Source organism: Leopardus geoffroyi, chromosome B3 (genome assembly GCF_018350155.1).
Source record: "Leopardus geoffroyi isolate Oge1 chromosome B3, O.geoffroyi_Oge1_pat1.0, whole genome shotgun sequence".
NCBI classification, from domain to species: domain Eukaryota; kingdom Metazoa; phylum Chordata; class Mammalia; order Carnivora; family Felidae; genus Leopardus; species Leopardus geoffroyi.
This window is the reverse complement of record NC_059337.1, coordinates 5,503,873-5,531,666: the sequence shown is the minus strand read 5'-3', so window position 1 is coordinate 5,531,666 and position 27,794 is coordinate 5,503,873. Positions and strand designations below refer to the sequence as shown.

Below are 27,794 nucleotides of genomic sequence, written 5' to 3'. Positions count from 1 at the left end.
TCGCCCCTTCCCGGCGGCCTCTGGGCGGCGGCGCGCACTTCGAATCCAAACTGCGCCTGGACGGGGTGGGGCCGGGACTCGGCGGCTGGCCGGGGCGGGGCTGCGTGGGGGGGACCGGACTCCCGGCCACCGCGAAGCTGAGAGAGGAAGCCGCGCACCTGCGAGACCCGGCGCACGCGCAGACACAGACCCCAACCCAAGCCGGCAGGCGAACGCCTCCCCCGCCCAGCCCTGCAGCCCCCGCCGACAGCCCCGGGGCGCGGGGGATCCTGTGCGCGGTCGCGGCGCGCCCCCAGGGGCGGGGCTTCTCGAGGAGCGTCGGGTCAGGGCGCCAATCGTGGAGCCGCTCCGCCTCCGGGCTCGGTTTGAAATTCCGCGGGGGCCTAACGGCTCGCGGAGCCGCGACCCGGAGCAAGGCCGCTGGTGCTTGCGGGAGGTTGCTGCGCTCGGCCCTGCGTGGAGGTCTGGGGCCTCGACGCCCGGCTGCTTGGAGCGTCCGCCATGAGGAGAAGGTGCGGGCTGCGGGGGAGTCCGGGGGACGCGGGAGGGAGCGACACCCGTCCCGGGTGCGGGCCGGTGCGGGGTCCCCGAGACGACCCTCGGCCCGGGCTGGGGTGTCACGTTAGCCCGCGCTGGGGGAGGCCCGGGCGCGGCCGGCAGGGCCGCGGAGCGCAGAGCTGGCGCCCGGCCCGAGGGCGCCGGCGGGGCGGAGGCCGGGCCCGAAGCTCACCGGCCGGGGCCGCGCGCTCCCGAGGCCCCGACGCGCCGGGTGTCCGCGAGCCCCGCCCGCCGCGTTTCAGGTGCTGCCGCTCGGCCCGGCGGCTCGTTCCAAGTCCCGGCTCTTCTGCGGGCCGGTTTCTCTGTTCTCTTTAAATAAGGCCGGCCCGTTCTCATTTCTCCTTGGCTTCCGCGGCGTCGGGGCTGCAGTGCTAACATTTTACTTGAATTGGAAAGTAGCCGGGTCTCCTTGCAACTTAAACTCCTTTAAGGGGGCGCCTGGGTGGCTCAGTCGGTTAAGCGTTGGACTTGGGCTCAGGTCATCCACGGTTCACGGTCTCGAACCCCGCGTCCGGCTCTGTGCTGACAGCTTGGAACCTGGAGCCTGCCTCGGATTCTGTGTCTTCCCCCTCTCTCTGCCCCTCCCCTGCTCGTGTTGTCTTTCTCTCTCTCCCCAAAATAAATAAACGTGAAAGAAAGAAAGAAAGAAACTCCATTAAGGAATTCTTTTCCGGTGGTTTTAACAACAACTCATGCAGTGCTGGGACCAGACTCACCACACTGCTACTCACCAGCCTTGTGACTTGCGACAGGACGGTGAATGTCCCTGTTCTCATCCCCATTTCTCCGCCTGATTTCTTTCCATAGCACTTACTGCCACTTAGTATGCTGTGCTGGTTTATCACCTTTCTTTTGCTATTAGACTGTAACCTCCAAAAGGGCAGAGATGCCAAATTTGTTCTAAAATAAGAATAAAACCAGGGCACAGGTTTTGTGTTAAGAGTAATAAAAACGTTGACCTTACTTTCTGTAAGCAGTGGGTGAGGCAGTGATGATTCATGGCTAGTCTGCAGTTATTGGTCAGACTGGCTGCTTTGTGGCTGTAGGAGGCTTTTCCTTCCATAATTACTAATCCCATCGTTCTTTTTCAAATGCTTGCCTTCCACAGAATGGGAATTTAGTACAAAGAATGGTACCACTGGAAAAACAGGCAGGGCTCTAAAAGTAACCTCAATAGGGGCGTCTTTGTGGCTCCGTTAAATGTGAGACTCTTGATTTACACTCAGGTCATGATCTCACTGTTAGTGACTTGGATCCCCGCATCCGGCTCTGTGCTGTCAGCGCCGAGCCTGTTTGGGATTCTTTCTCTCTCAAAAAAATAAATAATAAACTTAAAAAGAATAAAAATAATCTCAATAAAGCTGGTATTTAAAAAATTTTGGCAATCATCTGAAGGCTTTTTGGGGGGGGAGGGGTTGTGACTTAATTGAAAAACTTAGCTGTTTACTAATTAATTTAGCCACCTTACTTTCACAAAATTAAGTGACATGAGCTTTGTAGATCGCAAATCCAATTTAAACCAAAACCAATATCTACACTACATGGACGGCTAACCTCTGGCGAGGTTAGGGCCGCCAACTAAAAGCAGTATGGACACAATTGTAATTGTTAACCATCCCTCGGGGTTGATTACTTTAACAGTATTGGGCCTGTTGGAAAATGCGTGTTTGGAATTACAAATCTTCTACTTGGAGAACTGTTCTCACACGAATGTAAATTTCAAGGAATTAAAAACTGTTCCATTGGGCGCCTGGGTGGCGCAGTCGGTTAAGCGTCCGACTTCAGCCAGGTCACGATCTCGCGGTCTGTGAGTTCGAGCCCCGCGTCGGGCTCTGGGCTGATGGCTCAGAGCCTGGAGCCTGTTTCTGATTCTGTGTCTCCCTCTCTCTCTGCCCCTCCCCCGTTCATGCTCTGTCTCTCTCTGTCCCAAAAATAAATAAACGTTGAAAAAAAAAAAAAAATTTAAAAAAAAAAAAAAAATGTTCCACTCTTGGGGAGCCTGGGTGGCTCAGATAGTTAAGTGTTCCACTCTTGGTTTTGGCTCCGGTCATGATCTCATGGTTTCATGGGTTCGAGCCCACGTTCGAGCACTGACAGTGCAGAGCCTGCTTGGGATTCTCTGTCTCCCTCTCTCTCTGCCCCTGTCTCACGCTGTCTCTGTCTCACGCTGTCTCTGTCTCTTTCAAACTAAATAAACTTAAAAAAAAAAAAAAAAAGTGTTCCACTCTTCAGAGCACCCATGCCGATTGCTCTGTCACTCTGACAACCCTTTCTTTCATTCCTAAGATTAGCTTTACTTTCAAAAACCAGCCATAATCTCACTCCTCCCCACCTCTGCTGTCACCACCCGGGTCCAAGTCACCACCATTATCTTTTGCCTGGTCTCCCGGCTTCTGCCTTGGCCTCCTGAAGCTTATTGTCAACACAAGACAAGGAGCCACAAGGCTGGATGCCCTATCTTCTATTCAGAATCCTCCAATATTCTGTATTTTAGAGTAAAAGCCTCTGGAGTCCTGTTGTACTCTACTCCAGTCACACCAGAGTCCTTGATTGTTTTGGAACCCCAGGCACTGTCCTACCTCAGACATGGGCATCTGTTGTTCCCCCACCCAGGTCTCTCTTCCCCCACGTGTCCTGTGGCTTGACTCCTTACCACCTTTAGGTCTTTGCTGAGATCACCTTCTCAGGGAGGTCTTTCCCGGCCAATCTCTTTAAAACTGCACTTCCCTAGGGCGCCTGGGTGGCGCAGTCGGTTAAGCGTCCGACTTCAGCCAGGTCACGATCTCGCGGTCCGTGAGTTCGAGCCCCGCGTCAGGCTCTGGGCTGATGGCTCAGAGCCTGGAGCCTGTTTCCGATTCTGTGTCTCCCTCTCTCTCTGCCCCTCCCCCGTTCATGCTCTGTCTCTCTCTGTCCCAAAAATAAATAAACGTTGAAAAAAAAAAATTAAAAAAAAATAATAAAACTGCACTTCCCCTTCCCTACACCTTCAGTAGTCCTTGTGCCCTTTCTCTGCTTGATTTCTCTCCACACCACTTACTACCATTTAATGTGAGATTCGCTTATCACTTGTTGTTGTTGTTGTTGTTGTTGTTGTTGTTGTTGTTAGAATGTAAACTTCAAAATGGCAGGGATGTCAGTTTTGTTCAGTGCCGAATCCTCAATACTTAAGATGCGCCATGTATATAATAAACATTCAAGTAGTATATTTGAACGAATAACTGGACATTTCAAAAAAGTATGATCATAAGATGCCTTAGCACATTCACTGTGAATATAATTCTCTTGGTGCAATTATATACTGCCTGTACATAGATTCAGGTAACTTCCTAAAAGGTGGAAATTTGAGATTTTTTTCTTCTAGCACATCACTGAGAAGCTGAGGATACGTACAAGAATATATCCCAAAGACGCAAAAGGTTGTAAAAAGGTCTGGTTTTTCCAGTCTCTTGAACCTAAGTCACTGGACTGGAAAAGATCTCAAATGGTCTTTTAAACGATTTCTTACCTTTGTATAGCATTCAATTTAACAGGTGTTAGTATATTCAGAGTGCTGCACTTACCACCACAGTCAGTTTTAGAGCATATTCAGCCTCCTTTCAGAAAGCCCATACCCATTAGCAGTCACTCCCCTTTCCCACCCTCCCTGCCTAGTCCCCAGCCCCACAGAACTACTAATCTACTTCTGTCTCTGGAGACTGGCCTATTTGGAATCATATGATACTTTGTCATTTGTGACTGGCTTCTTTCCTTGGCATAATGTTTTCAAGGTTTATTGTCAAATAATATTCCACTGGATGGGTAAATCACATTTACCTATTCATTAGTTGATGGCCATTTTGAGTTGTCTGTACTTTTTGGCTGTTATGAAAATGCTGCTGTAAACATTTGCATACGAGTTTTGTGTGGACATGTTTTCATTTCTCTTGGGTAAATACCCAGGAGTGGAATTTGCTGGGTCATATGGTAACTCTGTGTTTAACTGAGAAACTGTGAGACTGTTTTCCAAGGAGGCGGCACCATTTTACATTCCCGCCAGCAGTGTATGAGGCTTCTGGTTTCTCCACTTCCCTGTCAACACTTACTATTGTCTTTTACTACAGACATCTTGGTGCCTGTGAAGGTATCTCTGTGGTTTTGGTCTGCATTGCACTAGTGGCTGGTGCTGTTGAGTCTGCTTTCACGTGCTTATTGGTCTGTATCTTTCTTTGGAGAAATGTCTATTCAGATTCTTTTCCTGTTGTGCTAGATTTTTATTGTTCAGAAAAATGATCGCTTTACCTTCTGGATGTTTTACAGAGCTAGGCAGCCCTGCTTATAAATCTCTGAATTGTAACTAGACGTTAGAGGCGTAATGAACCTTTGGCAGGAACTGAAGGCCATTCATATTACATTTATTGAATAATTGCTGTGCATTCGGGCCTGGTAAAATGAAGATGATAAGATGTGGCAGTCCTTGTCCTTGAGTCTATGGTCTACGGGGGGGAGGGGGGTGGGTAGAAATGACCGTGAGGAATCCACAGCTGTCCGAAGAAGGTGATGGCAGGTGGAAGGTAATGGGCAGAAGCATGGCAGCATCAACAACTGAAAACTACACATGGTTGAGTGAGGAGCAACACATCTATGGAATGTTCCGGAAATCCCCTTGGCTGGAGTCTTAGGGAATGAGGGGTAGGAGAGATTAAAGAGACAAACCTGGAGAAAGGTTTTAGAAAGCCTTTCCTTTGAAAATGGTTGAACTGTTTCCTGAGGGCAATGGGAAAATTTGAAGGGAGCAGTTAAGCAGAGGCCTGACTGGATTTTGTTTTCACAAGAACCTAGCTGTCCTGTGGAGATTGGCTAGAGTGGAGTGGGCCAGGCAGCCTGGAAGAGACTGGAGAGCATTCTCTGAAGTAGTAACCCTCACTCAGAGCAGTGCTCCATGCTGGTCTGGCTCAACACCAGGGTTTTACGTTCAAATTGAATATTGACCACAGATTGGATCTTGTAGATCATTTTTTTTCTTTTTAATTTGAGAGAGCGAGTGTAAGTGAGGGAGAGGGACAGAGAGAGAATCTTTTTCTTTTTTTAAATGCTTTGTTTTTGAGAGAGAGAGATCAGGGGAGGGACAGAGAGAGAGGGAGACACAGAATCCGAAACTGGCGCCAGGCGCTGAGCTGTCAGCGCAGAGCCCCACGCGGGGCTCAAACCCACAAACCGGAAGATCATGACCTGAGCCGAAGTCGGACGTCCAACCGACTGAGCCACCCAGGCGCCCCAGAGAGAGAATCTTAAGCAAGCTTCACGCTCAGTGTGGAGCCCGACATGGGGCTTGATCCCACAACCCTGGGATCATGACCTGAGCTGAAATCAAGAGTCAGCGCTCAACTGACTGAGCCACCCAGGTACCCCAGATTGTGTAGGTTATTATTATTTGTTTTTATATTTTACACTTCTATTTATTTATTTAGTTTAATTTTACTTTTTTTTTTTTTAAATTTACATCCAAATTAGTTAGCATATAGTGCAACAATGATTTCAGGAGTAGATTCCTTAGTGCCCCTTCCCCATTTAGCCCAACCCCTTCCCACCACCCCTCCAGTAACCCTCAGTTTGTTCCCCATATTTATGAGTCTCTTTTGTTTTGTTCCTCTCCCTGTTTTTATATTATTTTTGTTTCCCTTCCCTTATGTTCATCTCTTTTGTCTCAAAGTCATCATATGAGTGAAGTTGTATGATTTTTGTCTTTGACTAATTTCACTTAGCATAATACCCTCCACTTCCATCCACGTAGTTGAAAATGGCAAGATTTCCTTCTTTTTGATTGCCAAGTAATACTCCATTGTATATATATGCCACATCTTATTTATCCATTCAGCCATCGATGGACATTTGGGCTCTTTCAATACTTTGGCTATTGTCAATAGTGCTGCTAAAAACATGGGGATGTGTGTGTCCCTTCGAAACAGCACACCTGTATCCCGTGGATAAATGCCTAGTAGTGCAATTGCTGGGTCGTAGGGTAGTTCCATTTTTAGTTTTTTGAGGAACCTCCATACTGTTTTCCAGAGTGGCTGCACCAGCTTGCATTCCCATGTAGGTTATTTTTAATAAAATGTGAAAATTAGGTTTTTGGTTTATGCATTCTTTTATCTTAAGATTGGAGTGCAAAGGGATTATTTGGGAAAACTCTGTAGTTGAACTTTAGTTAATTGAGATTAAAATAATTAACTTTAGTTAATTGAGATGAAATAAATGCCTTAATTACATATTAACCTTTCTTCTTTCTTTTTTTCTTTCCTTCCTTCCTTCCTTCCTTCCTCCCTTCCTTCCTTCCTTCCTTCCTTCTTGTCTTCCTTGTAGACTCCATGCCCAGCATGGGCTTGAACTCACAACCCTGAGATCAAGACCTGAACTGAAATCAAGAGTCAGAAACTTAACTGACTCAATCACCCAGGGGTCCCTACATGTTAGCGTTTCTAAAATGAATGGATATGAATAATATTTTTTAATCTTTATTTATTTAGAGAGAGAGAGATTGAGAGAGAGAGCATGTGCAGGGGAGGGGCAGAGAGAGGGAGAGAGAAATCCCAAGCAGACTCTGTGCTGTCAGAGCAGAGCCCAATACAGGTCTCAGTCTCACAAACTGAGATCATGACCTGAGCCGAAATCGGGAGTTGGACATTAATCTACTAAGCCACCCAGGCGCCCCACAATAAATTCTCGGAAATGCTATTCATTATCTGGGTATTGATACTGGCCATCTGGTATAGGCAACTGGTGTTTGTGCCAAAACTTCTCTTCACCTAGGACAGGCAACCTTTATTTTATTTATGTATTAAAAAAAATTTTTTTTAATGTTTATTTATATTTGAGAGAGAGAGAGAGAGAGAGAGAGAGGCAGACAGAGCATGAGCCAGGGAGGGCCAGAGAGAAGGGGAGACGGGCTCTCTCTGCTGGAAGCAGGCTCCAGGCTCTGAACTGTCTGAGTAGAACCCTAGAAAATATTGAAGCCTATGGAGAAACTGCTATTCTTGGAGATCTAGCCTGGTGATTCATAAGAGCCACTGAATACCCTGAGGCACAAAGGGGGCCAGTGAGAGCCCCTAGCCCCATCATTTGTAGATGGCACACCCTCAGTTTAAGTGACTTGTTCTGGGCCTCACTGCCGACTGGTGGCAAAACACATCCAGATTCTAGTTTCTCTGGTGCCAGAGCAATGTCTTTGTTATCCATTTGTATCTAAGAAAGGAGAGAAAATTTCTCTGTTCTTTGAATGTTATTTTTGAGAGAGGGTGCACGCACTGGAGGGGCAGAAAGAGAGGGAGAGAGAGAATCCCAAGCAGGCTCTGTGGTGTCAGCACAGAGCCCAGTGTGGGGCTCCAACCCATAAGCCCACGAGATCATGACCTGAACCAAAGTCCGGATGCCCAACCGACTGAGCCACTCAAGCACCCCTGGTTATCATTTTTAAAGTAAACTTTTTTTTTTTTTTTTTTAAGATAAAATGCAGGGTACCCAGTTAAATTTGTATTTCAAATAAACAATGAAATTTTTAAATGAGCTTTTTGTAATTGAAGAATAACATACAGAAATGTACATAAACTCAAATGCAGACTCAATGGATTTTCACAAAGTCAGCGCACATGTAGGTAACCAGTGTTCCTTGTACCCCGTCCCAGTCACCACCTCCCAGGATAATGGACCACCGTCCTGCCTTCTGAAAGTACACCTTAGTTTTGCCTGTTTTTTGAAGTTTATATAAATGGAATCACATAGTGATATATGCTTTCTTGTCTGGCTTTTTTCACTCAAGACTGTTTTTCCTTTTCTTCTCCAACTTTTGTTTGTTTTTCCACAGTAGTTTGTTTTACTTCCTTTTTTTTCTTTAGGGTTGAGGTATAACTTACATACAGTAAAACTGACTCATTTTACATGTACAGTTCGAATTTTGGTCATTGTATACAGTTAGGTAATCACCGTTGAGATCTAGGACCACTCCATCACCCTGAAAAAATTTCCTTGTGCTCTTTTGCAATTGATCCCTTGCCCTGATCCCAGGCAATTATGTGCTTTCTTTCACCGTAGTTTTGCTTTTCTAGAACTTCATAAAATGGAATCATATAGTATGTAGTCTTTTTGCATTTGACCTCTTTCGTTTAGCATAGTTTCTCATAATGTTTCTGAGATTTATCCATGTTGTGTATTCATTGTTGTAATATTCCATGATAGGAATGTACTGTTTATTATGTTGATGGACATCTGGGTTGTTTCTACTCTTAGGCTATTATGAGGAGTGCTGCTCTGATCATTTCTGTTCTTGCCGTGAGTGCATATGTGTGCGTTTCTGCTGGACCTGCATGTAAAAGTGGAACTGCTATGTTCAGGTTTAATAGGTGCTGCCCACAGTTTTAAAGTGGTTGTACCAGTTTATACTCCAACTTTATGAAAGTTCTGGCTTTTCTATATCCTCACCATCACTTTCGTGTTTGATGTTTGTTTATTTTGAGAGAGAGCGTGTGTGCACGCATGAGCTGGAGAGGGGCAGAGAGAGAGGGAGAGAGAATTCCACACAGGCTCCACACTGTCAGTGCAGAGCCCGACCCTGGGCTCGATCCCAGGAACCATGAGATCATGACCTGAGCTGAAATCAAGAGTCAGGCACTTAACCAACTGAGCCACCCAGGTGCCTCCTCTCCAAAACATGATGTTTATCTTTTGTAATTTTAGCCATTCTGTAAGTCAGTAGTTGTAATTTAAGAACAAGAAATTAGTGTGATAAATTGCCACCTGTTTTATAGGATCTTCTCACCAAGCGAGCTCTTGTGTTGGTGGGATTTTATTTTGTCTGGTTTATCTTTACTTTTTTTTTTTTTTTTAATGTTTATTTATTTTTGAGAGAGAGAGAGAGAGAGAGAGAGAGAGAGACAGAGTGTGAGTTGGGGAGGGGCAGAGAGAGAGGGAGACACAGAATCTGGAGCAGGCTCCAGGCTCTGAGCTGTCAGCACAGAGCCCGACACAGGGCTCGAACTCATGGGCTGTGAGATCATGACCTGAGCTGGTCGGTCACCCAACCGACTGAGCCACCAGGCACCCCTACTTTTTTTTTTTTTTTTTTTTCAAGTAATCTCTACACCCAACGTGGGGCTCGAATTCACAATCCTGATATCAAGAATCACATGCTCTGCTGGGGCGCCTGGGTGGCGCAGTCGGTTAAGCGTCCGACTTCGGCTCAGGTCACGATCTCTCGGTCCGTGAGTTCGAGCCCCGCATCAGGCTCTGGGCTGATGGCTCAGAGCCTGGAACCTGTTTCCGATTCTGTGTCTCCCTCTCTCTCTGCCCCTCCCCCGTTCATGCTCTGTCTCTCTCTGTCCCAAAAATAAATAAACGTTGAAAAAAAAAATTAAAAAAAAAAAAAAAAAAAGAATCACATGCTCTACTAAGCCAGCCAGGTGCTCCTGTCTGGTTTTTCTTTTATAATTCTGTATTGTACTGCCATGGGTAGAATTGTTGATGAAAGTCCACATTCTGAGTATTATTCAGAAGATTGAACTTCCAGAGTAAGGCAATACTGAATTTTGCTTTGCCAGTGTTGTGTTTTGGGGAGAAGAGTGGTTAAGCTGAATGCTTGTTTTCAATTTGTTTTAGCCTTCAGGCCACTGAGAAACTAGTATATTTAGTTTCAGTAAATTTTTATTTTAGTCTGGAGGCAATGGCTCATGTTACTGGCTTTTCTTTTGCTTTTCAGTGAGGTGCTGGCGGAGGAGTCAATAGTATGTCTCCAGAAAGCTCTGAATCACCTTCGGGAAATATGGGAATTAATTGGGATTCCAGAGGACCAGCGGTTACAAAGAACGGAGGTTGTAAAGAAGCATATCAAGGTGAGTTGGGTAGTACTGGTCTCTTTACAGCGGTTCAGGGGTAAGGATACTGGTGTCTCATCTGACATAGCTACAGAAGTGACACGAAGATGTCACAGGCTCTTCCTGGTTTTCTTTGTATTTAAGTCCTTTCTTAAGAATTTGAAATTATGAAGGTTTTGGTGTCGTTTGTTGGTTTGGAGTTTTTTCCCCCATTGGCCTCAGACTTTTATGGGACTGTATTCTCTTTTGTAGGACCTCCTGGATATGATGATTGCTGAAGAGGAGAGCCTGAAGGAAAGGCTCATCAAAAGCATATCCATCTGTCAAAAAGAGCTGAATACCCTGTGCAGCGAGTTACACGTCGAGCCATTTCAGGTACGTGGCAGAGTCTCAGGGGATCCTGCTGGGGTCTGAGATTAGGAAGGAACTCTGACTCGGGGCTACCGGTGGTGGAAGGTTTCCTTGTGAAATCCTGGCCATGAAAGCAGGGAGAATTTGTCACCTAGTCATTTAGTTTCACCAAAGTACCTTTCACTTATGTGAAGAGTTGCCCTGTTGAGAGATACTAGCTAATAAGTGGTGCAATGCTTTGATCAAAAACAAGCCCTGTGAGGCGCCTGGGTGGCGCAGTCGGTTAAGCGTCCGACTTCAGCCAGGTCACGATCTCGCCGTCCGTGAGTTCGAGCCCCGCGTCAGGCTCTGGGCTGATGGCTCAGAGCTTGGAGCCTGTTTCCGATTCTGTGTCTCCCTCTCTCTCTGCCCCTCCCCCGTTCATGCTCTGTCTCTCTCTGTCCCAAAAATAAATAAAAATTTTTTTTTTTTTTGAAAAAAAAAAATTAAAAAAAAAAAAAAAACAAGCCCTGTATTTGTGGGGTGTGTGTATAATATATATACATATTATGTATATTATTATATTATTAATATATAATATTGATATTAATATATATAAATAATAGATAATGTACTTTTTCTTTTTTAATTGTAAGGAAGAGCTAAGTACAGATGGTACCATGCTATTCTTTCTTTGAAAAAAAATTAAAAGCACTACCTAGGAAGCAAAAGGGACTAGTGATACAAGGGAAAGTTACCAAAAAACCTGCCTTTGTGGTTTTTTATTCCCAGTAGCTGCACACCAGTGAACCAGCCAAAATGGCTGCTTGGGAAGAAATGTCTCAAAAGCTGGAGTGTCAGGAGAGCATAGTCAAATTCAGAGCATGATTATCTCTGTACCACGCTGACAGGTTGCTGTTTTGTGGTCCAGCACAAGGCAGAGCTTGAATGAGGACACCAGCAAGGATGGAATGAATAACAGGACTCCAAAACATGTCCCTGGTTAGATCCCGTATAAGTAGTGTTGGGATTATAAAAGTGAAAACCACTGTGGAGCTTGGCAAGGTAATTAGAATAGATGTGAGTGCAGGGCCAGCACAGGATGGCTATAATGTGGTGCCAATAAGATTCTTGGGTCCCTCTCTGCTACAGGAAGAACTACGTGGGTATCTAGATGGAATCAGGCTAGGAGGGAGACCGCCTTTAAGGGGTTAATGATAATTCACACCTGGAAGCCAAGAGCAATCAGATCATGATATCAGTGTAGTTTTTTGGAATGTACAGAAATGGCATATATATCATTGATTTTGAACAAATAGTTTCTTTAGTCTTTTTTTTTTAACTTTCAATGTGAAATCGGGTGAGAGGTTAGATATACAGTGATAAATATATATCTCCTTTAAATTACATGACGGTTTTTATTAGTTCACCAGTGTGGAATAAAATTCTATAAATTTTTAAGACCTGTAACTGCCACTCCCCCCTACTCCCCGCCACCTGTTTATCTGTTGGAGTAAAGCAAGGACTATCGATTTGTATTGGTTAAGTGATGTTTGTAGGCTTTTTAGGATGAGCATCAAGTTATGAGCTAAATAGACTACCCCATAGCTAACTCAAAACAAGCTTTCCAACCACTTTTCACCTCTTGCCAAAGTGCCCTGGTACGTTTCCTTTACTAGAGACCTTCCTTAGGGGACCCTCCTTGTGCCATATTTTGTTGGCCGTGGGTTGATGTACTGTTAAGTTTAACTAAAAGTCTGTCATCCTAGCGGTGCCTGGAAGGCTTAGTAGGTTAAGCATCCGGCTTCAGCTCAGGTCATGATCTCACAGTTCATGAGTTTAAGCCTTGACATCAGGGCTTACTGACATCAGTGTGGAGCCTGCTTCGGATCCTCTGTCTCCCTCTCTCTGTGCCCCTCCCCTGCTCACGTGCTCTCTCTCTCGAAAATAAACAAACATTAAAAAAAACAGTTTGTCACTCTAGCCTTCTTCCATTGTCCTTCTCTTGGTGTGAATAAATCCACTTGAAACCTTGTAACAACGGCACATTGTCTCTTGCAGGAGGAAGGAGAGACGACCATCTTGCAACTAGAAAAGGATTTGCGCACTCAGGTAGAACTGATGCGAAAACAGAAAAAGGAGCGAAAACAGGAACTGAAACTACTTCAGGAACAAGATCAAGAACTGTGTGAAATTCTTTGCCTGCCCCACTATGACGTGGACAGCTCGTCCGTTCCCAGCCTAGAGGAGCTGAGCCAGTTCAGACAGCACGTGGCCACTTTGAGGGAGACAAAGGTAGACTGTTTGCACTCATACTTCCTAAAGGTCGGTTTGACTTTCCTGGAGGGGCTCGTAATCATTTTATTTTATAGGCCTCTAGACGTGACGAGTTCGTCAACATAAAGAGACAGATCATACTGTGTATGGAAGAACTAGATCACACCCCAGACACGAGCTTTGAAAGAGATGTGGTGTGTGAAGACGAAGATGCCTTTTGTTTGTCTCTGGAGAATATCGCAACGCTACAAAAGTTGCTACGGCAGGTAATGGCCACTCACTACTCCATCGTGTCCAGCAGTTTGAAAAAGCTGACAGTTTCTTCCTTCAGTCTTAAATAAGAAGCCCATATAAGTAAAAAGGGGAAGGATAAAGATAGCCAATGATATGAACATCCTTGATTTGCACTTTTGAAGCAAAAAATTTATATGTAGCTCAAAGAATGTGAAATTGAAATTTTGAATGAGATACTATCTGTCTGTGAATTAGCTTAGCGTTTAATTTTTTAAGTTAAAAATTGGATTCTTGTTTCTTGGTGTTTGAGATCCTACCATAATGACAGCCATACAGTTTGTGTTCAGAATCACAAAAATACACTTGTTCTCAATCTAGTCAGAGTACTGCTTGTGAGTCCAGACATTTCTTTGTGGGAAGGCAGCGGGCTGGGCTTCTTTGTTCTGTCTTTGCCCTAACTGTCAGCTCTCCTCCCCACAGCTGGAAATGCGAAAGTCACAAAATGAAGCAGTGTGTGAGGGTCTGCGGGCTCAAATCCGAGAGCTCTGGGACAGGTTACAAATACCTGCAGAAGAGAGAGAAGCTGTGGCCACGGTTATGACTGGGTCAAAGGCCAAGGTCAGGAAAGCGGTAAGAAATCCAAGGGGTGCTAGGTCAGCAGTCTCTACAAGTGTCAAGTCTGTTGTCCTTACCAGCTTCCTGCCTCAAGGAGCCTGTTTTTAAAGACAAGCATCAGGGGTGTCTGGGTGGCTCAGTTGGTTAAGCGTCCAGCTTCAGCTCAGGTCACAATCTCATGGTTCGTGGGCTCAAGCCCCTCGTCAGGCTCTGTGCGGACAGCTCAGAGCCTGGAGCCTGCTTCGGATTCTGTGTCTCCCTCTCTCTTTGCCCCTCCACCATTTGCACACATGCTCTCTCTCTCTCTCAAAAATAAATAAACATTTAAAAAAAATTTTTTTTTAAAAAGACAAGGGGCGCCTGGGTGGTTCAGTCAGTTAAGCGTCCGACTTCGGCTCGGGTCATGATCTCATGGTCCGTGAGTTCTAGCCCCACGTCGGGCTCTGTGCTGACAGCTCAGAGCCTAGAGCTTGCCTTGGATTCTGTGTCTCCCTCTCTCTTTGCCCCTCCCCCGCTCATGCTCTGTCTCTCTCTGTCAAAAATAAACATTAAAAAAAATGACTTAAAAAAAAAGACAAGCATCAGACAAGGGTGGTGATAGCTGCTTATCTTCTGTCCTTTTGTGTGCCTTTCTTAGGTTTCTGGCTCCCATGAGCTCATTGTTGTAAAGAGTATTGATTTACCTCTGTTGCTTTGTGTTATAATTTTATGTAAAAGGGGGAGGGGCATGGGAGCTTTTGCATTCCTGGGGGAAAATGAATGTGTGGCAAGCGCCTTTACCAAAGCTCCTTGTTTCAGCTGCAATTGGAAGTGGATCGGTTGGAGGAACTGAAGATGCAGAACATGAAGAAAGTGATTGAGGCGATTCGAGTGGAGCTGGCTCAGTACTGGGACCAGTGTTTCTACAGCCAGGAGCAGAGACAGGCTTTTGCCCCTTACTATGCTGGTCCGTACAAAAGTGGTGGTCTTCGTGTGGCCTGCTCACTTGTCTTTATGAGGGCAGACGTTTGCTGGGAAGTGTTTCCTCTACCCAACAGATACGGCACCCCTTTCAAGCCATTTAGCATCAGTTGCCGTTCCTGAATAAACAGACATTTGCAAATGCTACTAGGAAGTAAGGGGTCTCTCGATTTCTGAAGCAGTAAATCACTGTAGCCTGTGGCTGTGAGGCTCAAGTCTGTCAGGTGCTTACTCTGGGCCAGGTGCAGTGTCAAACCCTTAATGATATTATCTCACTTAGTCCTCATGTCAAGAGATGAACACACAGAAGCACATAAATGCTCAGGAACTTAACCCAGAGGCAGCACATAGGCAGCAGAGCCCACATTTGAGCCCACGGAGCCTGTCCCCAAGAGCTCAGCAGAATTCTAGTCTGACAGACGAGACTACTAAATTCAGCAGTGGTTTTAGAAATTGTCTGTGGGCAGGATGCAAAGGAAGAATATGAAGAAAACCAAGGACAAGGCAAGAGATGACCTAGAGCTTTGAGAATCTTCATCGCTGTGGCCTGCACCCTAATGCCTTAGCCCCTCCTCTCCTCCCAGACTGATCATGTGACAAAGCTGGCTCTTATTATCCACAATATATGCTTATTCACATATCACTTTTACTCTATGGAAGAAAAATTGATTTCCATTCTAGGAGGATGAGGATGAGGGTTACTAAACACTAGAAGTTGTTCATCTCCTGGGCTTGTATCTTGCAGAGGACTACACAGAAAATCTGCTTCAGCTCCATGATGCCGAGATCGTGCGGTTAAGAAACTACTATGAGGTTCACAAAGAACTCTTTGAAGGTGTCCAGAAGTGGGAAGAAAGCTGGAGGCTTTTTTTGGAGTTTGAGGTACCGCCCTAGCTTCTGTTTCCCTAGAGTGCGATCAAGTGTTAAGAAGGCCTGCCCTGGACAGTCAGAGTCCACTCTCCTTTGCCCTTTACCAGGCTTCTAAAACCCTGTCTTTATCAGTAAGTCTGAGTTACTGCTAACCTATCTGTACTTGTGAAGCTTATATGCAGGAACGTGGAAGAGCAAAATTAATGCCTTAAGTAAGGTAGGAATTTCTTGCATGAAGGAAGTCTAGAGGTAGAGCATCTCCACACTCAGTGGTGTCCCAGGCTTCTCTAGCCCACGGCTCCCCGACCACTAAGGGGTGGTCCGAAGTGGCTCTAGAGCCCCCACCGTTGCACTTCCAGCATTGCCCCTTCAGCCCCTCTAAGGGCTCTTTCCAGTATTAAGCTCCCCACACCAGCACTGGCGTGCGTGGGGCACCTGCTGCCACAGATAAATTCACGTTCTCAGTACTAGTAGGAGGGAGAGAGTGGATGTCGGGGCAGGCAGTTAATACTCACTACCACTCCAACTTTTGCTGTCTTCTTAGAAAGTTTGCCTGGGTATCAGGGCACCTTTGTTTAGTCTGAATTCCTTTTCTTCTGGTAGACTGGGCACTTAAAGCATTTCAGAGCTCGGGACTGGGACTGGGTGAGCCACACAAGACATGTAGGGCACAAGGAGAGTCCTTCTCAGAGCTCAAAGGGGTCCTAAGAGAATCCCGAGTTCAACTCCTTCAGGTTTATAGGTGGGAAAGTAGGACTCCCACGTGGAGAGAGAGATATGTGAGGTCTTACAGCTGTTTCAGAACAGATGTCCTAGTTCTCGGTTACTCCTTAACTTCTGGTTGAAAGCAAGAAAGAAGAGTATTAAGCAAGTCTTGTTGATGTGCTGGTATTTAAGGAGATGAGAAACTGATTACTGTCCCTTTAGTTAGTGTTTAATAGACAGTCATCAATCAAGGGGTCTGGAAGGGAGATAGGATTTCTTTACAAGCTCAGCCCCCAGATTGTCAAGATTGTTTCTAAACTTTTCTGATGATCTGCTCCTACTGTTGAGTGTATAAACCTAATTTACACTTACAAATTACACATTTAGATTACTGTTCTGATATAATATATGCATGATAGAGGAACAAAAACCAGAAATGGGGGCGCCTGGGTGGGTGGCTTAGTTAAGTGTCTGACTCTTGGTTTCAGCTCAGGTCATGATCTCATACTTGGTGAGATCGAGCCCTGCATCTGGCTCTGTGCTGACAGTGCAGAGCCAGCTTGGGATTCTCTATCTCCCTTTCTCTCTGCCCCTCCCCTGTTCACAATCTCTCTCCTCTCTTTCTCAAGAATAAACATTAAAAAAAAAAATTTTAAAAAGAGAAAGAGGCCTAACACTTTACATTTTAACTTGCCCATTTTGTGAGTGTTGATTTCAAAAAACCAGATTATGAACCTCTTAACTGGGCACATTTAACCTGCATCATTAGTATGCCAGAGCTGAGTGGGTACACAGGGTTGTCACCACCAAGCCCTCCGAGTGTAGATCTCTCCCTTGTCCCTCCAAATACCTCATTCCCTGTAGGTGACAAGTCACGTCTGACATCTGGACCAAGTAAGGGAGCCAGTGACATTGTGCACTCCATATTAAAGCTTACCTCACTCTGAGATTAGAAAGGAACCGAACCATAGTCTTCCTGCACCCCAGTGGATGACCTCGCATATGCCCACGGAGCTCACACCCCACTCCCCTTGCCTTGGAACACCATCATTTCTCTCTGCTGCAGTGGATGGAATGCAGAACTCTCCTTAGTATGTAGTCTCCTTAGTATGGATCAGTTTACGAAAGCAAGGAATCTTAGCAGAAGTAACTGGTCTGACCATCTCAGGGCTTACTCTCATTAGAATCTATTTTTCACAGAGAAAAGCTTCAGATCCAAGTCGATTTACAAACCGCGGAGGAAATCTTCTAAAAGAAGAAAAGCAACGAGCCAAACTTCAAAAAATACTCCCTAAGGTAATATTGCCACTGAGAGTTTTTGTTGCTTGGCTACAAAACACCTTACTTTTTGTATATCCTTGGCTTTGAAACATCTTGCCCCAGAACCGTCTTCTCTTCTAAAGCTTGGGCCAGGAGAAGTACATACTGAGCCTTCCTCCTGACTGAATATCAAGGCTTAATAGCTTTCTAGGGCCAGTGTAGCAAAGTACCACAGACTGGCTGGCTTAAACAACACATTTATTTTTTCACAATTCTGGAGGCTATAAGTGTGAGATCAAAGTATCAGTAGGGTAGGTTTCTTCGGAGGCCTCTATCCTTGACTTGAGGATGACTTTCTTCCTCCCTGTATCTTTCCATGGTCTTCCTTCTGTATGTATCTATGTCCCGATTTTTCTCTTACAAAGCTACCAGTCACGTTGACCCTAATGACCTCATTTATCATTTAACTTCATTACCTGTTTGTGGGGAAAAAAAAAAAAGTCACATTCTGAGGTATTGGGGGGCGGGGGTTAGGACTTAAATATGAATTTTGGGAGGATACAATTCAGCCTATAACAAAAGACAAACTTTTGAGAAAGTGCTGTGGGCTTTGTTACTGTTCTCTATTTTAATAGTAATAGTGTTTATTGAATTAAGTGCCAGATACTATTCCAAAGTATTTTCCATTTAGTCATTTCCATTAAAAATTTTTTTTAATTTTTATTAATTTATTAAAAAAAATTTTTTTTAACATTTATTTATTTTTGAGAGAGAGACAGAGCAGGGGAGGGGCAGAGAGAGAGGGAGACACAGAATCCGAAACAGGCTCCAGGCTCTGAGCTGTCAGCACAGAGCCTAATGTGGGGCTTGAACTCACAAACCATGAGATCATGACCTGAGCTGAAGTGGGACACTTAACCGACTGAGCCACCCAGGTGCCCCTTAATTAATTCTTTCTAAATTTACATCTAAGTTAGTTAGCATGTAGTGCAGCAATGATTTCAGGAGTTGATTCCAGTGATCCATCCTCTATGTGTATAACACCCAGTGCTCATCCCAACAAGTGTCTTCCTTAATGCCCCTTCCCCATTTAGCCCATCCTCTCACCCACGGCCCCTCCAGCAACCCTCAGTTCTCTGTATTTAAGAGTGTCTTATGTTTTTCCCCCCTCCCTGTTTTTATACTATTTTTGCTTCATCTGTTCATCTGTTTTGTATCTTAAATTCCATGTGCGTGAAGTCATTTATTTGTCTTTCTCTAAGTTCACTTAGCATAATACTTTCTAGTTCCATCCACGTTGTTGCATATGGCAAGATTTCATTCTTTTCGATTGCCGAGTAATACTCCGTTGTATATATATACCACATCTTCTTTATCCATTCATCCATTGATGGACATTTGGGGTCTTTCCATACTTTGGCCATTGTTGATAGTGCTGCTATAAACATGGGGGTGCACGTGCCCCTTTGAAACAGCACACCTGTATCCCTTGGATATATACCTAGTAGTGTAATTGCTGGGTCGTAGGGTAGTTCTATTTTATTCATTTCCATTTTTATACATCAGGAGACTGAGGCCCTGAGAACTTAGGTAACTTTTCATAGCCTATAAGAGGTAGATTCTAGATCGGGACCCAGATTGGGGTGCTCTTAATATACATCGTGGGTTTTTTTTTAATATATATATTTTTTTAACGTTTATTCATTTTTGAGAGAGAGAGAGCACGAGCAGGGAAGGGACAAAGAGAGGAAGAGAGACAGAATCTGAAGCAGGCTCTAGGCTCCGAGCTGTCAGCACAGAGCCGGACGCGGGGCTTGAACTCATGAACTGCGAGATCATGACCTGAGCCGAAGTCGGATGCTCAACCGACTGAGCCACCCAGGCGCCCCATAATGTACATTGTTCATTTAATGTTGCTCGTCCCCCCAGTGCCTCCAGCTTTAGGCACCAAAACCCAGTTAGTCTCTGGGTTCTTGCTGTTTCCCACCTTCATGTGTGTTACGAATAAATCGTCCCTAGGATTTGCTTCCCGGTCACTCTGACCTGGGCCCATGCGAGTCCAGCTACCTGAAATTAGGCTTACGTGCTCTGGGGCGGGAGTCTTCCTTTGGGAGAATACTTTCATTCGGGCTTCATACCAAGGATTTGAAGTGATTAACATTTCTTTCTTTATGGTCTCAGCTGGAAGAGGAGCTGAAGGCACGGATTGAAATGTGGGAACAGGAGCATTCGCAGGCATTTGTGGTGAATGGGCAGAAATTCATGGAGTATGTGACAGAACAATGGGAGATGCATCGAATGGAGAAGGAGCGAGCCAAGCAAGAGAGAGTAAGTGAGCACAGTGTGCGCGAGAGGACGATGGTAATGTGAGTAGCCCAGGGTCTCTTCCAGGGATCTGGGTTGGCTGAAGGGCTAGCCCACCGCACCTCTTTTAGCTCTGGGTTCAGGCACTTGGCTCTAGATATCTGGCCCAGCTTCTGCCCCATCCCAGACCTGTTCCTTTCCTGGGAGTTTTCACTGTTCCTTCTGACTTTCATACAGCAACTAAAGAACAAGAAGCAGACAGAGACAGAGATGCTCTATGGCAGTGCTCCCCGAACCCCCAGCAAGCGGCGAGGACTGGTACCCAACACACCGGGCAAAGTGCGCAAGGTGAACGTGAGGCTTTGTGAACCACCGTTTGTGAGGGGTTGTTGAGGCTGGGGCTCTTGGCCACCTTTCGCCTTCTGCCCTGCAGATGGGAAAGGGCTTTGGGGACTTTCCAGGTTGAGTCCATCTGAAAGTGTGACCAGAAGGCAGTACTTAATCCCAAGTAATAACTTGATAATGACAGTCAAGGACCTGGCTTTGATGTGTGCCTGTGGTTGAGGTCTTGGATTAATCTTGGGAGACCATAACTGTCACCATTCCGTAATGATGAAGACCTTCAGAGGTTCATCCTAGAATTCCAACAAGTGACAATGATATTCTGTGAGAGCCTTTCATGTTTAGTAAATGGGATAGTTTTTTTCCTTTGATAAATGAAATAGAGCAGTATTTCCTTTCTCTTTCCTCAGCTCATATTTATAACCGATAGATCTTTTAAAAAGCACCTGCAGGGGCACCTGGCTGGCTCAGTTAGAATGTGCAACTCTTGATCTCAAGGCTGTGAATGTGAGCCCTGCGTTGCAGGGAGTTTAAAAAAAAAAAAAAAAAAAAATCACCTGTAGTGTAACTCCAAGAGAACTATTGAGAGTATTTGTTTTTCCTGCTTTTTAATTTTTTTAAATGTTTACTTATTTTTAAGAGAGAGCATGAGCAGGGGAGGGGCAGACAGAGAGGGAGACACAGAATCTGAAGCAGGCTCCAAGCTCTGAGCGGTAAGATCACAGCCCGACTCAGAGCTCCAACTCACATACCATGAGATGGTGACCTGAGCTGAAGTCAGACACTTAACTGAGCCACCCAGGTGCCCCTGTTTTTCCTCGTTTTTAAATAACGTATTTTTACAAAATAGAGGTCACATATGATTTGGATTTCTGCCTTTCCCCTAGTTGGTATTGGTTGTGGTTCTTTTTTCATAGTATCAAACTTTCTTCAAATACATGCTCGTTATTAGCTGTATATTCTATTCTCTTGACATACCATCATTTATTAAACTAGTTCCCTATTGTTGATAGATTTTACTTTATTTTTGATTTAAAAAAATTTTTTTAATGTTTATTTTTGAGAGAGAGACAGCATGAGTGGGGGAGGGGCAGAGAGAGAGAAGGAGACACAGAATCCAAACTATGCTCCAGGCTCTGTCAGCACAGAGCCTGATGCAGTGCTCAAACTCAGTAACTGTGAGATCATGACCCAAGCCAAATTCCAATGCTTGACCGACTGAGCCACCCAGACGCCCCACTTTATGTTTTTAGGGAGATGGAGACAGTGCAAGTGGCACGGGGTTGGGGGAGCAGAGAGAGGAGACAGAAAATCCCAAGTCTGATGAGCTCTAACTCACAAAAGCATGAGACCATAACCTGAGCTGAAACCAAGAGTTAGATTCTTAACTGACTGAGCCACCTAGGTGCCCCAATATTAGAGATTATAAAGATTTTATTTTTAAGTAATCTCTACATCCAACGTGGGGCTCAAACTCATAACCCTGCGATAAGTCACACACTCTACTAAGCCAGTCAGGCACCCCATAATAGGTAGTTTCTTTATTATGAAAATCAAGTGATGGGGCACCTGGGTGGCTCAGTTGGTTAAGCATTCCACTCTCACTTTCGGCTCAGGTCATGATCTCATAGTTCAGGAGTCTAAGCCCCGCATGGGGCTCCACGCTGACAGGGCAGAGCCTGCTTAGGATTGTCTCTCTCTGCTCCTCCCTGGCATGCATGTGCACGAGAGTGCTCTCTCTCAAAATAAACTTAAAAAACATGTGATAAGCTTTTAAAAACCTAGAACGCTAAAAATCAATTATAGAAAGATCTGTTTTAATTAAAAGTTTGCAGACCTCTGTGCTACATGCTGAGCATAAAAGAGAAGCGAGAGGCCCTTGCTCGAGAGTGAAGTCAGGGGCGCCTGGCTGGTAGAGCAGCTCTGGATCTCCAGGTTGTGAGTTTCAGGCCCATACTGGGTATAAAGATTGCTTAAAAATAAAATCTGAAAGTTTCCTCTAATCAGACATTTCTGAAGCCCTAGTTGCACTGATTAATGATCTGTGCTGCCAGCGCCTAAGTGTCAGACTCTGATCCTTGTTAACAGATGACACTTTCATACTTTAAGTCTTTGTCCATCTGAGGGTATGAAGTTATGTCTCATGATTTTAGTTTGTATCTCCCTCCTTACTAATGGAAATTGAACCTTTTGCCATGTCTACCGGCAGCATTTGTGTCTTGTGTAGTTTGTGTTTTTACTCTTTATGGTGTTTTGTTGGTGAACGAAAAGTGTTTTATGGTTTTGTTTGTTCACTTTTTTATTTAAAAAAAAATTTTTTTTTAAGAGAGAAAGCACAAGTGGGGTAGGGGCAGAGAGAGAGGGAGAGAGAATTCCAAGCACTGTCAGTGCAGAGCTGGACATGGGGCTCGAACCCACAAACCATGAGATCACGACCTGAGCTGAAATCAAGAATCAGATGTTCAACCAACTGAGCCACCCAGGCGCCCCCAGTTTGCACTTCTAACGTTTAAAAAATTTTTTCTTTACATTGATTTATTTTTGAGAGACAGAGACACATTACAAGTGGGGGAGGGGCAGAGAGAGAATGAGACACAGAATCTGAAGCAAGTTCCAGGCTCTGAGTCATCAGCACAGAGCCCTATGCGGGGCTTAAACTCACAAAATGTGGGATCATGACCTGAGCTAAAGTCGGACGCTTAACCAAATGAGCCACCCAGGCGCCCCTCTTAACATTTTATACAAATACAATTTTACAGTATGTATTCTTCTTTTGGTTTGGCTTCTCTCGTTTAGCATAGGTTTTTTGAGATTCATCTATGTTGTTACATGTATAATAGACCACTCCTTTTTACTACTGAGCAGTATTCCATTGCACAATTTGCTTATCCATTTGCCTGTGGATGGACACTTGGCTTGTAGGCAGTGTTTTGGCTATTACAGATAAAGCTGCTCTCTATATATGTATAGGTCTTTGTAGGGATATCTGCTTTCATTTCTCTTGGGTAAATACCTAAATATGATAGAATTACAAACAAAATGGCTACCATTTTATAGTGCAATCCGGATAGAAATACTTTCAACATTTTCCTCAAAGCTCTTAACCATGTAAACCCATCTTTCTTAGACTATTTCCCATACTCCTTTATAGTGTAGGGATGGGCTGCCAGGCATGTTACCCCACTTCCATAATCTCTGTTCTTCCCCTTAGCTGAACACTACCACCGTGTCCAACGCTACGGCCAACAGCAGCATTCGGCCTGTCTTTGGGGGGACAATCTACCGCTCCCCTGTGTCTCGACTTCCACCTTCTGGCAGCAAGGTTAGTATGTATGCTCCGTGTACAAGGGACATCCCCAGCACACCTCCAGCCCATTTACCCAGGGGCCCCACCTCGTCGTTCGAGTTTCTGAGAACCCTGGATTCGGTTTTCAGGGAGATGCTGTGAGTAAGCCAGCTTATCTGCCTAAAAAAGAAACCAACAACAACAAAATACACCCAGCGGTCATTCTGAACCCCGGTAGTATCATGAGAATCACCGGGATGTAACTAGGTTCAGTGCAAAGCCTGGTCTTCAGCTGCTGCTGAGTGAGGTCCCTGTGTGTGGGTTCAAGCCCAGCGACACTGGATCACTAGACAGAATCGGGTACTCTCACATCAGGAGAGGTGGGGAATCTGTGCTAAGTGGGTCTTTCAATATTTTACAGACTATGCTCAAGATAGGTATTTTGCAAGTCATTAAGAATTCATGTATTTTTTGAAACCACAAGTAGAGGATTATAGGCCCACGAATAACAAAGACGGTATCAGCCTTTAGCCATTTGCGTGCGTGTGTGTGTGTGTGTGTGTGTGTGTGGTCGGTCACTATGAGGATGGTGCGCGGATCTCTCTCTTTCCCTTCTCTGCAGCCGGTCGTCACTTCCACTTGTTCGGGGAAAAAAACGCCCCGTGCTGGCAGGCATGGAGCCAACAAGGAGAACCTGGAGCTCAACGGCAGCATCCTGAGTGGTGGGTACCCTGCCTCGGCCCCCCTCCAGCGCAACTTCAGCATTAATTCTGTTGCCAGCACCTATTCTGAGTTTGCGGTAATTCACCTTTTCTAATATCTGCCAGTCTCTGGGGAGCACACAGTTGGGGCAGAGTGGGTATCTTCCCAAGGGCACCCAGGCCGTGAGGACAGTTCTTTGGAGGCTGAGAATCCCTTTCCTGCCTTGACCATGGCATGGGGCGGGCTGGTTTAAGGAGCATACAAGAAGGAAGTTGGCAGCAGCAACTAGACGTTTAGCCTGGATCCTTCTGCTTCAGAAATACCATTCCCTGGCTGCAGGAGGTGACCCTCTGATCACGGCCCTGGTGCTCTCTTGGTGGAGTTCTTGGTAATTGTCTTAATTCTTTGTTCTTAGAAGGATCCGTCCCTCTCTGACAGCTCCACTGTCGGGCTTCAGGTCTGTATGGCAACCCCTGCATGTCCCATGTCCGCTTTCCAAACTCACCTGTCACATCTGCTGGCTTAATTCCCGTCTGGGCACGGGGCTACACTAACCAATAATCTCAGCTGTACTACCACAGAACCTTTTTTTGACAAAGGAGCAGAAGTCCTAATGCGGACCTCAAGGATATCTGACTTCAGTCCCAAGAGACTAATCTGCTGATTAACAAGAAAACTTGTTCAGACTTGAATTGGATTCTCAGCCCTACCTAAAGTCAGGCAAAGTTGTTTTTTTTTTTTTTAATCCTGCCTTTCACAACAGAAGACCTTCACCCTCCCCAGTTGTGACATCAGAGGCCTCCAATGTGCCAGAAAGAATAGAGGCCCCATCACGTGGGGAGGGGAGCCCCAGCTGTGTGCTGCCCATCATGAGGTTCTTGGCCTGTGTGCTGATTGTTTCCTGGAGTATATGACTTACTAACCCCTTAGGGCTGAATTGCCAACTTTCTGTCTTCTGCGAGGTAGCCAGTGTTCATTTCCTTGCCTCTGCCTGTTTCTACCTCATCAAGCTGCTAAAGCATATATGTGGCATTGGGAGATTTTTCCAGATGCTCTTTAGTTCCTAGTAACCTACTCCGTGTTTACTAACACTTAACTGCAGTGCCCTTTACTTACCAGTGTGCGTTCTCTCTGCCCTCCGTATCTTCCTGCTGGGAAGCGAGGCTGTTCCTCACCATGGGTGAGGGGATACGGCGTTAAAGCCATGGTGCCTGCTCTTACTGCTGCAGTGACAGAACGGGGCAGTTGCCCAAGGCAAGAGCTTGTTTTGAGCATTGAAACAGTTTCATATTATGGCACTTGTTTCAAATTAAATGATTGGTATGGTTTTATATATAGAAGTGTACGTTGCTCTGGCTAGCTGATTGCTGGACAGAGGGTCCAACTTTCTCTTCCTTGCTTGTTTAGCCAAGCCCCGTATCATCCCCGTGGGGCTTAAATGTACCCTGCTTATCTCTAATCTGGTTTTGGCTGCTTTGGCTGGTAACAGACTCCACCAGGCGGCACCAAAGCCGGTAGACTAACCTTTACTAACCTCTTTCTCAGTGGTATTCGTGCTTTATCTTCTTTTCCATGTGCTCCAGCATGAGATCGTATCACCAGCAGGTTACAAGGCCCTCAGCCCCAGGGATTGGTAGATAAAGGTCTGGCCCCTTGCTTTATCCAGGGCTCAAAAGACCAAAGGTTGTTGCCTGCCTAGCTTGACAACTCAATAGAGTACTTTGTGAAACTTGAGGGACTGCTATTCTGTGAGGTTGTAACAGAACGAACTGGCTAAGGACGAGGTCCCGGGCATACGTGTGCACATGCTTAATCTCTAATAGAACGGGGCTCAGAGCCTCTCATCTTGTGTTCCTAACAACCTGTGCTGGAGAGGGACCTCTGTCTCAGAGAAACAGCCCTCAGGGGACCTTGTGCTGACATTTACCCATGCTTACAAGGGCGGGGCATGCAGAGGAGGGACAGTACTGCCACTGACATTATTTATTTTTCAACAGCGAGAACTTTCAAAGGCTTCCAAATCTGATGCTACTTCTCGAATCCTCAATTCGACCAACATCCAGTCCTGAGAGGCCCTGAGCAGTCAGCCAGCTGTGGCTTCCTGTGCCTAGACTAGATCTAATTATCTATGTGGCTTTCGTTTTTCTTGAGTTTAGGTGTGCCTGAGAACCTGGACAGGTTCCACTACCACGGGCCTAACTTACAGAAGTGAATGAGTGTCACAGAGCAAAGTCCATCATAGGCTTAGTGGGTCTTCAAAGACTTGATTTTGTTTTGACCCAAGAAATACATTAAAACTTAGTTCATAGCAGTAAGTGCAAATTTTAGCATATGGAACCTAATTTTTCTCTACCCCGTAATTCTGCTTGCTGAAGCACGAGCAAGGGCGTGTCGTATTTCACCACGGTGTGGGAAAAGGAGTGTGCCGGTCCTTGGGGTAGGGACCTGAAGCAATATTGGCTCGTAGGCTGTCACTAGTAATTAACATCTTTTTTTGTTGAGGGACGCTGAGTTAACGCTCTGGCTACAGTAGCTTTGCTCTCACCTAAAGATCTGTCTCCGCCACACAGGACAGCCTTCCTCCTGCTGAGGATGTGTGTGTGTCAGAAGTGGAGATGGCCTGACCTACTGCCAAAGAGGTGACAGGGAGGCTGGGAGCTCCTTTGTTAAACTGTGTACAGTTCTGTTATTGTGCAATGCCCTTTGTGGGGATGTGTGTGTGAACACATGCCTGTCTGAACTCTGTTTCTGCAGTTTTCCTCTGGGTTGAGACCCCCATCCCTCTGCCCGCTAGGTCCGAGTTCATCTACCCCGGCAGTTGCCGAGTTGGGAGGCTGTTTGGATGGGTTGGGCCATTTCTGTTGTGGAGATCTGGAACTTTGCACAAATCAGTATTGGGGAGTTGTTTCTGCTCCAGCGTCCACGTCTTTACCTACCCTACTGATCACTACTGTTCTCCCCAAAGCACTATTTATTCTTACCTTGTCTGCCTCTGTCAGCACGTTCAATGGTTCTCAAAACTCACCAGCATGGATTTGGTCTGTGTCCGCCATGCTGCTTAGACGTATACATGTCCTGTTTTTAAAATATAAATATATTCTTAAAAATAAATTAAAATGTGTATACTTACCTTTCAAAAAGATATATTGTTTTTTTTTTCTCCCCGGCCAAATCACTTTTTGGTTGCTTTGGTCTGCGGAAAACAGAAAAGACTAAAAAGAAAATATAAGATTTTTTTGTTGGGAGTATGGTTTTATGTTCTGTGCATTATTTCTAAATATGTCTTGAGAAAAGTTTGAGAGAAAAAGTCCAATTCCTGATATGTAAATTTCCATTTGCACTGCTCTCTGTCCCTAACAGGACATCTTTTATAGGCCTGGCTTTTTGGTTTTTTAACAGCCTTTATTTTTATTAGAAAATAAATGCCCATTTACAGTGTACACTTGGATAAATTTTGACAGTTTCACATACTTGTGAAACCATCACCACAATCCAGTTTCTGAACATAACCA

General features: G+C 45.2%; 2 protein-coding genes across 14 annotated transcripts in view; one reads left to right on the top strand and one right to left on the bottom strand.

Moving 5' to 3' along the window:
* The first annotated feature begins 9 nt into the window (after nt 1-9).
* PRC1 (protein regulator of cytokinesis 1) lies at nt 10-27,422 on the top strand. Of its 4 annotated transcripts, none has more exons than XM_045452294.1 (15): nt 44-512; nt 10,283-10,415; nt 10,650-10,772; nt 12,789-13,022; nt 13,100-13,270; nt 13,719-13,868; nt 14,652-14,799; nt 15,559-15,695; nt 17,589-17,684; nt 19,830-19,976; nt 20,190-20,300; nt 23,506-23,616; nt 24,203-24,379; nt 24,698-24,739; nt 26,280-27,422. In XM_045452294.1, exons 1-15 carry the CDS (start codon nt 502-504, stop codon nt 26,349-26,351), a joined length of 1,863 nt encoding a protein of 620 aa, XP_045308250.1. In that variant the 5' UTR covers nt 44-501; the 3' UTR covers nt 26,352-27,422. The 4 variants fall into 4 exon arrangements, with proteins under 4 accessions (XP_045308252.1, XP_045308250.1, XP_045308253.1 ...); XM_045452295.1 differs by having other exon boundaries at nt 313-512; nt 24,701-24,739; nt 26,853-27,422; XM_045452296.1 differs by lacking the exon at nt 24,698-24,739 and having other exon boundaries at nt 10-512.
* Nucleotides 20,289-27,794, bottom strand: part of RCCD1 (RCC1 domain containing 1) — a 32,940-nt gene continuing 25,434 nt past the window's right edge. For 4 of the 10 annotated variants that reach the window (XM_045452303.1, XM_045452305.1, XM_045452307.1 and 1 more), the window contains one exon: nt 24,980-27,494. In XM_045452303.1, coding sequence (XP_045308259.1) covers nt 27,297-27,494 — 198 coding nt within the window. In that variant the 3' untranslated portion in view covers nt 24,980-27,296. Of the gene's footprint in view, nt 20,588-24,979; nt 27,495-27,794 lie in introns of those variants that run through there. The other 6 variants (XM_045452304.1, XM_045452306.1, XM_045452314.1 and 3 more) reach the window with 6 other exon arrangements.

Bases quoted from the DNA above. Each gene is read 5' to 3' on its own strand.
- PRC1 (XM_045452294.1), top strand. The intron at 20,301-23,505 runs GTGAACGTGAGG...TCTTCCCCTTAG, and splicing joins CACCGGGCAAAGTGCGCAAG to CTGAACACTACCACCGTGTC. The intron at 23,617-24,202 runs GTTAGTATGTAT...CCTTCTCTGCAG, and splicing joins TTCCACCTTCTGGCAGCAAG to CCGGTCGTCACTTCCACTTG.